At 43.1% G+C, this 12907-nt stretch overlaps 2 protein-coding genes across 2 annotated transcripts; both read right to left on the bottom strand.

The window, feature by feature from the left end:
• Window positions 1-254: 254 nt before the first annotated feature.
• CCR75_003302 (uncharacterized protein) lies at window positions 255-1744 on the bottom strand. Its single transcript, XM_067961399.1, has 6 exons — window positions 1512-1744; window positions 1314-1432; window positions 869-1253; window positions 734-805; window positions 631-669; window positions 255-570 (listed from the first exon to the last, which is right to left on the bottom strand). The coding sequence occupies exons 1-3, from the start codon at window positions 1643-1645 to the stop codon at window positions 982-984; spliced, it is 525 nt and encodes a 174-aa protein (XP_067823298.1). The 5' UTR covers window positions 1646-1744; the 3' UTR covers window positions 255-570; window positions 631-669; window positions 734-805; window positions 869-981.
• A 1276-nt stretch (window positions 1745-3020) lies between these two features.
• CCR75_003301 (uncharacterized protein) lies at window positions 3021-4329 on the bottom strand. Its single transcript, XM_067961398.1, has 4 exons — window positions 4097-4329; window positions 3899-4017; window positions 3454-3838; window positions 3021-3390 (listed from the first exon to the last, which is right to left on the bottom strand). Exons 1-3 carry the CDS (start codon window positions 4228-4230, stop codon window positions 3567-3569), a joined length of 525 nt encoding a protein of 174 aa, XP_067823295.1. The 5' UTR covers window positions 4231-4329; the 3' UTR covers window positions 3021-3390; window positions 3454-3566.
• Between the last annotated feature and the right edge of the window lie 8578 nt (window positions 4330-12907).

The raw sequence follows: 12907 nt of genomic DNA, 5'->3' as shown, positions 1-12907 counted from the left end.
TTTATTTAAGTAATTGGCCATCACCTTAAGAACACAAAGTGTACTTAACGGAGACAGTGTAACATTAGGGCAACTTTAGGCCGTTACACCTAACCTTCACTGTAACCCTGTGAAAGTTTAACTAGTACTTACCAGGATTAGTGAAAGGTGCCCTACACAAATTACATTGTGACGCTAAAAGAAGCTCTATAATTGAGAGTTATTCACACACAAAAAAAAGATCGTTAATCGAGATAATACAGTATACAGCAAAGAAACACCACAAAGTTTTATTTGATTCATGACTTATAAATTGCAATTCTGCAAATTATCCTGCACAGCGAAGATATTAAAGGAAGTTGTTGCGTTTCAATTAGAATAAGAGTTAAAAGATACATATCATAAAATTGTTGAGATAGAACAAGTAAGTTAAACTGTGTTGATAGATTGAACTTACACTTAATTGTTGTACTAAGGTGAAGACAAAGTCGATTTGTCATTGCCTGCGAGCTTCTTGTCCCACATAACGACGTCTTCATATCGAACATTGCCGCCAAAGATGTCTAGCGCACTTCCAATTGAAAGGTCCACCTAAAACGATATTTTTAGTCAACACTCAAGCAACATTTTTGTGAGATGTAGATGTGCTACCTTCCCATTGCCGATATCTTTTACAATTTCCAGGTCGTCCTGTTACAAGTGCGACAAAAATGATTACAAGTAGTGTGACACAATTGGCTTTTGAGTGCTCTACCAAAGAGCTGGCTCCACCAGCGTATGTGACACGAAGAGGGCTCCATTTTGCCAGCAATTTAACAAGTTCTTGCTAAAACGTCAGAAAAATGTGGTCAACTATGCGCAAGCTGTTTGCAGGTAATATTACCGGTACCTGAATGCCGCAACGCTTTCCTTCTACGTCCACAGCATGCACCAGAAATTCATCGCAGTATTTAGAAAGACGGTGAAAAAGAGCCTCACTAATCATTATTAGTCCGAGACAACTCATACACCCGAAATGCAACTCATCGTAGCAACGCACTCGATAGCGGTCGAAGTAAATTTTTGCCAGCGATCAGTCATGACATAAAAATTGTTGTCGCTTGCCTTTTTGCGACAGCTAAGATCGAGCACGAGGTGATTTTTGCCGATGAGTTGCACAAGCTTCTCAAGCCGCTCATAATCAATGTGACCATCCCGAAACACATAGGACGTTACGATCACGTGACTCGCACCGTGATCCACAAAAAATCGACAATTGTCGGCATTAATACCGCCTGGACACACACATGAATACATATTTAAATTCATCGAATGTCGTTAAAGCAATTACTGACCGCCTACTTGAAGTCCTCCTGGATAGTTCTGCAGGGCATCCAATGCCGCATTTGTGTTAGCTTCTGATACACCTAACATGATAACATGACCGCCCACTAATCCATCGTTTTTGTACATGCTGTTACATTGAATGGGTGGTTTAATCACACAAAGACATATCAACGCGTACGAAAATTGTCGACTTTTTGGCGGCTTACCGAGCAAACTCGCCAGCCTTCTGCGTAGCGACAAAGTTGGTAACGGGACCTTCAATGCCATTGTCCATTAGTGTGGAGCCCACGATTTGCTTTACCTCCCCAGCGTGGATGTCGATGCACGGCCGAAACCGCATCACGGTGAATTAAGAAACTTTTAAATGTCAATTTTGAAAGGCATTATTTTGAAGTGTGACGTGGCGACGAAAAGTTTTCTCAATTGTTGAATATAATTGAATAATGGCAAGCTTTTTATTTCGACCTACTTTGAATAATAATAGTCGCTATTCTTCCTCTTTCTGTGGTGGGGGTCCGCAAGGCTGCAAAAGCTTCTCCAGCATATTATAACGCAGACGACCCATTGACTCGTTTTCGGCCACGGCAAAGTACGCGAGCATGTCCGAGTGGCCTAAATGTGAAGCTAAAGTATCGCGATGCTGGTTCACCGCCCATTCACTGCAATAAAAGCAAATTAATCAAGTGTAGTCAGGCAAAGTCGCCAAGCCACTACAAAGATTTGCGGAAGACGCACAATTTGGTCGTGTCGGCGTGGCCAGTCCCCACATATTTGGCTTGCAGGTGCTCCCACTGGCGATTGATGTTGAAGCGGTCAGCTGCCTAGATTCCAAAGAGTGATAAGATAAGTTGCTTAGACGCTTGCAAGGCACTTACCATTTTATAATTGTTGTTAAAGATGGCAAGAACAAATCGAACTAAAATGAAGCCTGGCAGTATTTCACTACTGTCAAAAAACAAAATTCATCTTTTAAATTTTTTCAAAAAATTTGTTAGTCCCATAAATTATTTTCAGAAAAAATAATCCTCAGAAAAGGGTAACACGATTCGCAACCTGTCAAGTCGTCAATAGTCCGCCACGTTTGAATCGGTTCGTTCATTAAAGTTCAGAGGCGCGAGCGCTCCAATACCATTCACACTGATAAAATAATATGATCAAATCGTCGTCGAGATGAACGTGTTTCAAGTCCAGACTGTAACGGGGTGTATTGTTACACACTTAAAGGTTATTAATAAATTTATCTAAAAGGTAGAATATATTTTAAAATTATTGCTTTAAATAATAACATTCAATTAGCTTATTCATTAGTAAATATAGGTCTTCACATTTACTTGCTCCGCTGTCCAGTCAGCACTATATAAGACTTCATTTCATGTTTTGTAATGGTATATAATTAAGTTAGTAAAAAATAGAAAGAAACAGAAGAACGTAATTATTTGTAACGGGGTGTATCGTTACATGAAATTTATACCTAAAGGTTGTTAATTAATATATTATCTAAAAAAGAAATAATATTTGGAGGATATTACTTTATATAGTAATATTCAGAATTCTTATCCATAAATAGGTATAGACCACTATATCTATTTATTCCGCAGACTAATAAGCTGTAGATGTAAACAAAAGAGAGACAGATAAGATAAGATAAAAATTCAATTGCATCTCTAGTATTAGTTTACAATTAAGTTAGAGTTAACAGATAGAAAGAAGAGGTACTAATTTATATAAATACAGTTTTCATTTTACCTTTTTTAAGCTAGTTACCTTAAAGAGATGTCTTCCTCTACACGTACTAGTGCACGTGAAATAACGTAAGGCACTACTCGCAACTGAAGCAGTGCGAAGTGGACTTGTACTGCTTCAGTACAAGTCGTAGTGCCCCGTTACACCTGGTAGCACTTTGTAGTCCGTCCAAGGACCACATTTCCCTCATCTAACATACGCACCACGTTTCCCGTGAAAACTACTCCTTTCTAATACGCATCACGTTTCCCGTGAAAACTACTCCTTTCTAANAGAGCTGGCTCCACCAGCGTATGTGACACGAAGAGGGCTCCATTTTGCCAGCAATTTAACAAGTTCTTGCTAAAACGTCAGAAAAATGTGGTCAACTATGCGCAAGCTGTTTGCAGGTAATATTACCGGTACCTGAATGCCGCAACGCTTTCCTTCTACGTCCACAGCATGCACCAGAAATTCATCGCAGTATTTAGAAAGACGGTGAAAAAGAGCCTCACTAATCATTATTAGTCCGAGACAACTCATACACCCGAAATGCAACTCATCGTAGCAACGCACTCGATAGCGGTCGAAGTAAATTTTTGCCAGCGATCAGTCATGACATAAAAATTGTTGTCGCTTGCCTTTTTGCGACAGCTAAGATCGAGCACGAGGTGATTTTTGCCGATGAGTTGCACAAGCTTCTCAAGCCGCTCATAATCAATGTGACCATCCCGAAACACATAGGACGTTACGATCACGTGACTCGCACCGTGATCCACAAAAAATCGACAATTGTCGGCATTAATACCGCCTGGACACACACATGAATACATATTTAAATTCATCGAATGTCGTTAAAGCAATTACTGACCGCCTACTTGAAGTCCTCCTGGATAGTTCTGCAGGGCATCCAATGCCGCATTTGTGTTAGCTTCTGATACACCTAACATGATAACATGACCGCCCACTAATCCATCGTTTTTGTACATGCTGTTACATTGAATGGGTGGTTTAATCACACAAAGACATATCAACGCGTACGAAAATTGTCGACTTTTTGGCGGCTTACCGAGCAAACTCGCCAGCCTTCTGCGTAGCGACAAAGTTGGTAACGGGACCTTCAATGCCATTGTCCATTAGTGTGGAGCCCACGATTTGCTTTACCTCCCCAGCGTGGATGTCGATGCACGGCCGAAACCGCATCACGGTGAATTAAGAAACTTTTAAATGTCAATTTTGAAAGGCATTATTTTGAAGTGTGACGTGGCGACGAAAAGTTTTCTCAATTGTTGAATATAATTGAATAATGGCAAGCTTTTTATTTCGACCTACTTTGAATAATAATAGTCGCTATTCTTCCTCTTTCTGTGGTGGGGGTCCGCAAGGCTGCAAAAGCTTCTCCAGCATATTATAACGCAGACGACCCATTGACTCGTTTTCGGCCACGGCAAAGTACGCGAGCATGTCCGAGTGGCCTAAATGTGAAGCTAAAGTATCGCGATGCTGGTTCACCGCCCATTCACTGCAATAAAAGCAAATTAATCAAGTGTAGTCAGGCAAAGTCGCCAAGCCACTACAAAGATTTGCGGAAGACGCACAATTTGGTCGTGTCGGCGTGGCCAGTCCCCACATATTTGGCTTGCAGGTGCTCCCACTGGCGATTGATGTTGAAGCGGTCAGCTGCCTAGATTCCAAAGAGTGATAAGATAAGTTGCTTAGACGCTTGCAAGGCACTTACCATTTTATAATTGTTGTTAAAGATGGCAAGAACAAATCGAACTAAAATGAAGCCTGGCAGTATTTCACTACTGTCAAAAAACAAAATTCATCTTTTAAATTTTTTCAAAAAATTTGTTAGTCCCATAAATTATTTTCAGAAAAAATAATCCTCAGAAAAGGGTAACACGATTCGCAACCTGTCAAGTCGTCAATAGTCCGCCACGTTTGAATCGGTTCGTTCATTAAAGTTCAGAGGCGCGAGCGCTCCAATACCATTCACACTGATAAAATAATATGATCAAATCGTCGTCGAGATGAACGTGTTTCAAGTCCAGACTGTAACGGGGTGTATTGTTACACACTTAAAGGTTATTAATAAATTTATCTAAAAGGTAGAATATATTTTAAAATTATTGCTTTAAATAATAACATTCAATTAGCTTATTCATTAGTAAATATAGGTCTTCACATTTACTTGCTCCGCTGTCCAGTCAGCACTATATAAGACTTCATTTCATGTTTTGTAATGGTATATAATTAAGTTAGTAAAAAATAGAAAGAAACAGAAGAACGTAATTATTTGTAACGGGGTGTATCGTTACATGAAATTTATACCTAAAGGTTGTTAATTAATATATTATCTAAAAAAGAAATAATATTTGGAGGATATTACTTTATATAGTAATATTCAGAATTCTTATCCATAAATAGGTATAGACCACTATATCTATTTATTCCGCAGACTAATAAGCTGTAGATGTAAACAAAAGAGAGACAGATAAGATAAGATAAAAATTCAATTGCATCTCTAGTATTAGTTTACAATTAAGTTAGAGTTAACAGATAGAAAGAAGAGGTACTAATTTATATAAATACAGTTTTCATTTTACCTTTTTTAAGCTAGTTACCTTAAAGAGATGTCTTCCTCTACACGTACTAGTGCACGTGAAATAACGTAAGGCACTACTCGCAACTGAAGCAGTGCGAAGTGGACTTGTACTGCTTCAGTACAAGTCGTAGTGCCCCGTTACACCTGGTAGCACTTTGTAGTCCGTCCAAGGACCACATTTCCCTCATCTAACATACGCACCACGTTTCCCGTGAAAACTACTCCTTTCTAATACGCATCACGTTTCCCGTGAAAACTACTCCTTTCTAAGTAACATAGAAAGGAGTGCGGTCGAACGAATTAGTTCGACCGTAGGAATGATGCCATCCTGGCCATGCTGTCCGGTTTGGACAGAGATGCCCTCCATCAGCCATCGCCAAGTTCATACAACATGAACTTGACGAGGCAAAGGAGAAAGTAGCCTTACCTAATCAGCAAGACTCTCAACAGGCATAATTGTTGAGGTTGCAACAGGTACAGACCCATGTACTTGGGATGACGCACACGCGTCGTCCGAAAACCTTAAAAATAGACATCTCTAAGTATAGAGGAGTCGAAGAGGACTCCCTTTTGAAGTGGTTCGTCGAATTGGACGATGCCATAAAGGCTCGTCGCATCGTCGACGAGTTAATGCAAGTCGCATTTGCTCAATCAAACTTGGCCACTAGGCCTTAAGTTGCGCAGCCCATATGTATTTGGCTCGCTAGAGACTTTCAAAGCCCGGCTCAAGCAGACGTTTGAACCGCCTATGGCTGAGTTCAGAGCTCGATCAGAGCTTCTGAAACTCAAGCAAGGCAAGCGCGACATCCCTCCAACGAGGATGACAGCGTCTTGCGACGGGCGCATTGAGAACAGTGATCAAACGCATGGTATAATTTCACTTCACGTGAAAACATTTACAGTAGGATCATCGTGTTGTCCCTTTTCGGCAACCGGTATCTTCCTTGAATGTCGCCTGCTAGGCGTACATTCATAACTCAATCTACTCCACTAATTCGAGCGATGGATCTGCGGCGCTGCCTGTGCATTCGCACAGCCGCCGGCAGCTGACTCCACAGTGTGATTAGTCATCACACTGTTTGTTCTTACGCAGTTGTACTAACGCCCGCACCACAAGTAAGGCCAACGCACTCACTCGTATTTCATCCACACGCTTGTGGACGCTCCAAGACGTTCATCAGATGGCCATCTGGTTAACAAGTGGCAGACATCTTTACTGATCGATGCTGCCAGATGATTCTTGGCTCATATTTTCTGAGCCAAGGTAAACCTAGGATGACATCAAATTTGTCATCAAAATCCAGTACGACAAAATCATGATCATAGGTCGAGTACAGAGTCGACCGTAGAGGACCCCACTAAAATAGCGCAATCACAGTCGGAAGACGTTGAGGGAATTAGTCTCCACGTACTTGAGGAGAAAGCTCCTCAAATAGTTAATGCTTAAGTGACTAGACTTCAGCATACCGAGGGATTCATCTTTCGGCAGCCTGTGGAAAATGGGTCTCAGGGAGAGACCGAGACATTGAATGTCTTGGTTAATGACGGATCAAGCGTAGGCGCTAATACTCTTGATCTGCATGGCCTCCGAAGTTACCTTCGTAGATAACTCAATTACTAACCCTAGAGCCTAAACAGTTCTATCTGCATAGTGGCAGAATCAAACAGATCTGCTTACTCGGCACAAAGGACAAATACGTAACCGACATTCCGTCAACAATAATTTTTGCGAGAACGAACAGGTTCTCAGCAGCTCGATAGACGAAAGTGTTCTCGATGTGAAGACTCAGATTGAGAGATATACTACTCAATCCTGGGAGCCACTAAGACTAATCCTTTATACAAAGATTTGATTAAATTCAGGGATGTATTCGCTGAAACAGTTCCATGCGAGTTGCCGAAGGATAAATGCACTCGACATGAGATCGAGCTCAAACCGGGCTCGAAGTACTGTGTCATGAAGCAGTGGTCACTGCCTCGTGAACAAGTACTTGCGATCTAACTATTCTTTATCGGTCGATTGAAAGCCGGCCATGTAAGGGAGTCAGACTCCCTCACATAACTGTTCGACCTTCTGTGTGCGAAAGGCCACAAGAGGGTGGTGGATAGTGCACGCATTCAATGATATGAATGCTGTAACCGTACCGGCTCAAACGCCGATACCTAGAAAAGACGTAATCATAGATGGTTTGTCTAAGAGTACCATCGATTCGTCTATGGATCTGATGGATGGGTTCTGTCAAATCCTTATGCGTGAACGGGACATCCCGTACACAGCAGTGAGCACTCCCAGTGCAATGCTCTGGGAATGGCTAGTAATGCCACAGGGGCTTAGTAACGCCCTTGCAAATGCGTAACGAATCTGTTGATACCGGTGCAAGAATTCGCACCGAGTTATTATGATGATGTATTCGCCCATAGCCGAGCCATGGACGGAAAGACGGACGTAGAAGTTCATAAAACTCACGTTCGTCAGGTTCTTACACTTATGCGAAAGCATAAGCTGTTCGCAAATCTCAAGAAGTAAATATTCGCTGCAAGCGAATAACCACTTCTTGAGTGCATCGTCGGTAAGCACATTGTGCTCCCTGAACCCGAAAAAATCGAGGCAATCACCGACTGGCCAGTTCCAGTCAATGTCAACGGACTTGGATAGCTCCAAGGGCTAGTGGCGTACTCGCACAAGTGCTCACAAAACAATGCCGATATGACAGTTCATCTCTTACGTCGCTTGAAAAAAATATGAAAAATGGCGATGGAATGCTATTGTCAGCGATTCTTCGAGGGAATCAAGCAAAGCTTGATGCAATCACCCATCTTGGCGATTGCAGATCAAGACAGACCATTCCATGTGGTCTCTGGAGCCAGCGATGTTGCAATCGGCTGTGCGTTAATGCAATACGATACGGGCAGTGCGGAGCGGAGCGCGTCGTCTGTTGCCAGTCGCGTCAGCTGCAACCAGCTAAACGCAATCACCTAGTGCATGGCAAGGAGCTCTTGCCATGAAATGTGCACTGAATAAGTTTAGGGTATATCTCCTCGGAGATCGCTCATCGTATATACGGACCATGCGTCATTACGCACGGCCGTAAACAGACCACACCTTTCGTAAAGAATGGCGAGGTGGCTATCCTACTTTGCGGAGCATATTTCTACTTAGAATATAAACTAGGACGAGTTAATGTCTTCGCTGATGCGTTATCACGCTGACTCGATTTCGAGCCGGCTGCGCACTCCAAAAGTGAAAAAAAGCCCACTGTTGCAACACTCATTGCATGTTCCGTCGTCAACTTTGTTTATTGACATAAATAAAGCCCAGATAGAAGACAAAGACCTTCTGCATTTTTTATTAAATGGATTATCTGATGAATCCATCCAATAAATCTTTTAGAGATTTACCGGCTTTACATCGGCCGTCATCATATTGATACACAACACGCAACAGCTTACTGTACTACACAGCCGTCCAAACTCACATTGAGTTGTGCGCTTGCGCATCAGGTATGTGTGCCCACTGAAGCAGGGGTATCACAAGAACTTTTATCACGATGGCTTACGCCATCTTCATCACCACGCATGCGAAAGACGACACGGGAGACGGTGCTGGCGATCGGAATTCATCCTCATCGTAGGAAACAAAAGGCTACTGCGACCTCTATTAGCACGACTATCCGATTGAGCCCCCTCATTCGAAGGCTCATAGTCAGTCGCCTGACGACGTTCAGGCGACTGTTCCACTCTCCCCGAGTCGGCCATCTCGTTCGACTCGCATTCATAGTCAGCCTCCAAAGAGAGCCTCATTCACGTGGTAACTCACCACGTGCACCCGCAAAAAGAGAAGATGATCGTACGGCAGACGAATTGTCTACCGCAGAAACAATAATGCGTCGCCCGCGGCTGCATGTACCGCAGCCGAAGATTCCGCACTATTCGCTGACCGCATGGACCCGTTAAACATGCGATAGAACTAAAACTACTGGTTCTGACCAATCAACATCGGTTATCCGATCCTCTTCAATGGAAAGGTTACCCGAAGAGTTTTGACTCTTAGGAACGATCGATACCCTACGTATTGATGTGCCCGGCTTGGTGGCTGCCTATGAAAAGGAGCACTAGCTGAGGCCTCTTCGCTAGTCTCAAATAGATTAGAAAAAACAGCGTTGTGTAAAAAAACAGGGGCTCAGTACCGCCCATGATTTCATTCACACGCAAGCGGGCGAACTTAAGTCGCTGCGGCCGCTGTTTCATCACATCGGAATGCGGATGAATGCAGCGCGTGAATTCCACCTCGTATTGGTCGGGCGTTCTATTTGAACACAACACGATAGACATCGGGGAAATACGCCCAAGCGATTTTCCCTGACCCTTCTATGAGTAAAAGACGCCATATGGTGCTATATATTGTAGAGGAGCAGAATCTGAAGCTGTAGCAGCCACGATAACAGAAAAAAACATAGCATTTTTTCGTCTAATGTTTTATATTTATGAGCGTCTAGTATAGCGCGCTCTAGAAGCAACGCTCTTGGCCCGTTTAAACGAGGCCACTTAGATCGAGGGGGCATCAAAGATAAACCACCTGTCACATAGCCACGTTTGATACGACTGGCTTGTGACACCGACTGAGCACGTTCACGTGTCGTGAGCTCTTTAGGCTCCGAACCCTCTATGTCAGAACCATTATGGATTATGGTCTGAGCATAAGGCGTTGTAAATAAACCCAACGGAGAAGTGGCTGCGCCTTTATGGGCAGCGCTCTCATTATCTTTCGCTGCGCTATTCAGCGCAGACGACGAGACAGCATTCGTAAACGTTGCTGTCTCCATGTTGTGAGTCATGAGAGAAGTTTGAATGGGCAATAATGCGCCATCATCATTCACATGAGCTCGTTGTCCGCATCACTACTATGAGATGACGGCAACGGTGTTGACTCATTGTAGTCGACAATGAGCGACGAATCAACATCCTCACTGTTAAAGTGGGATGGATCCTTTAGCCCTGTAAACGCGACAGCAGTAGTAGCTGTCGGCGTTTCAACTAAGGCCATAGACACTGCCGGCCATCTAACGCGGCGTGTGCGCTTAGTACGAGGTTGAGTAGGCGTCTTCGCAGACGACCCACCAAAGTGGCCCCTTTTCGGTGGCATCTTTGGCGCCGTGTATGTAAACACAGGTCGCTAGAGTGATTGAGTGAACTAGCGGCTTGTAAAGCTTCTCGCATTTTTTTCTTCCTCTTTGTCGAATTTCAATATGTGAATTTGTTTTTAAAGGGGGATGGTGTACAGGGCTCAAGATGCGCTAATGTTACACACTCTTCGTTAAGCTCACTTTGTGTACTTAAGGAGATGGTAAATAAAGTAATTAGACCCACCATTTGGGTGTGGTCTACATTGTGGTGCATTCACATAAGGTGGGGTGACGGCTAGCGTCATCCGTTACGCAAGGAATCTAGAGATATACGCTCGCAATACATAATAGTATTATCTACAGAGATGACATATTATGATTGGTAAAGATAGGTGTTTAGTTTGAATAAAATTGAATGTAAATCAGTCTGAAAACTATTTCCTACTTGGTAAGTGCGCACGACGAGTCGGATTACCGCCCCCGTGACGACACTCTACTAGAGTACTTAGTTCGTTGGATGAGGTCGCTAAGGCACCCACCACAACTTTCTCACGGCACACGAGAAAAGACGGCCAAACGGCTTCTATAACGGGGTACTACGACTTGTACTGTTTCAGTATAAGTCCAGTGGTTCCTAACGTTATTTCACGTACACTAGTACGTACAGAGGAAGACTTCTTTTTAAGGTAACTAGCTTAAAGAGATTAAAATGAAAACTGTATTAATTTGATAAAGTGTCTCTTTTTCTCTCTTTGTAAATGCTAACTTAACTATAATCTAATACTAAGCATGTAAATGAATTCTTATCTCTTTCTTATCTGTAACTCTCGCTTTGATTACTCCTACAGCTGATTAGTCTGCGGAATGAATAGATATAATGGTCTATACCTATTTATGGATAAGAATTCGGAATATTACTGTATAAAGTAATATCCTGCAAATGTTTTCTACCTTTTAGATAATATATTAATTAAAAACCTTTAAGTGTTAATATCATGTAACGATACACCCCGTTACATCACCCCTCCCTTAAACGACAATCACTCTGACTGTCATTGAATGGAGTGGTCGCTATGTGACCACTTAATTTTTAAATCGATGTTGATTGGTCAGAACCATCATTTTAAATTCCATAGCATGAAGATTGAACTCATGCGGGGTGTCGATAGTGCTGCGGTTCGTGCAGCCGCGGGTGACGCACTGTTATCTCTTGCGGCAGACGGAACGTCTGCCGTAGTGTCTTCCACTCGCACAACACTAGATGTTGCGAGTGCACGTGGTGATTCACCACGTGAATATGACCCCTCTTTGGAGGTCGACTACGAATGCGAGTCGGACGAAGTGGCCGACTCGGGGAGAATGGAACAGTCGCCTGATATACGTTAGGCGACTGACTATGAGCCTTCGAATGAGAGGGCTCATTCTGATAGACGAGTAAACAGTCTATTTGGATCCGACGATGAGGATGATGCCATATCGCCCGTACGATCTCCCATACGGTCACCTGCACGTGTTTCTGTGCAAGGTGATGACGATAGCGTAAGCCATCGTAAGAAAAGTTCTTGTGGTACTCCTGCTTCAGTGGGTACCACTCAGGGGAGTGAAGACAATAAAATGTCTCATCTTGCCCCTGAAAAGAAGCTGTGGCTTTTGCCAGAACGGCTAATCAATAGCTTGTCTGGAGAAACTACTCCTCACAATAACTATCCTTTATTTATTGCGACAAAGCTACATGGCCTTGATCCCAGCGCAAAGAACTTTCGCGCTGAGGAAGATTTTTTAACTCGATGCTTTTCTTAAGCATCGATGGCTTAGTGGCAACAATAAGCAAGATAAAGTCTCGCTTATGCAAGCCTGGAGCGCGTTCATTTGCAATTTCAAAGACATTGGACGCGAGGCCTGGCTTAAAAACTTAACGCGAATCGCGTTTAATTTGAGAAACGAACTCCAACCGGTGCAAAGTATAAATTGCATCGGTTGTCACGTGAGGCTGGTCTTCCATGCCTCACGTGGGGTGATCCCTGTCCGTGTTGTGTTGACAACTCGAAGAGGGTAAAAGGGGATGTCTATTCCCTTTCTTCGCCCTGGGGAAGGGCTCGCATCTCTATTGAGATGCGTGACGCGATTGACGTTTTGCAATCGATTTACA

This window comes from Bremia lactucae (genome assembly GCF_004359215.1).
Source record: "Bremia lactucae strain SF5 chromosome Unknown BlacSF5_NotPlaced_8_SHOA01000002.1_90902bp, whole genome shotgun sequence".
NCBI lineage: Eukaryota > Oomycota > Peronosporomycetes > Peronosporales > Peronosporaceae > Bremia > Bremia lactucae.
The sequence above is the reverse complement of the archived record's forward strand: the minus strand, read 5'-3'. Positions and strand labels throughout refer to the sequence as shown.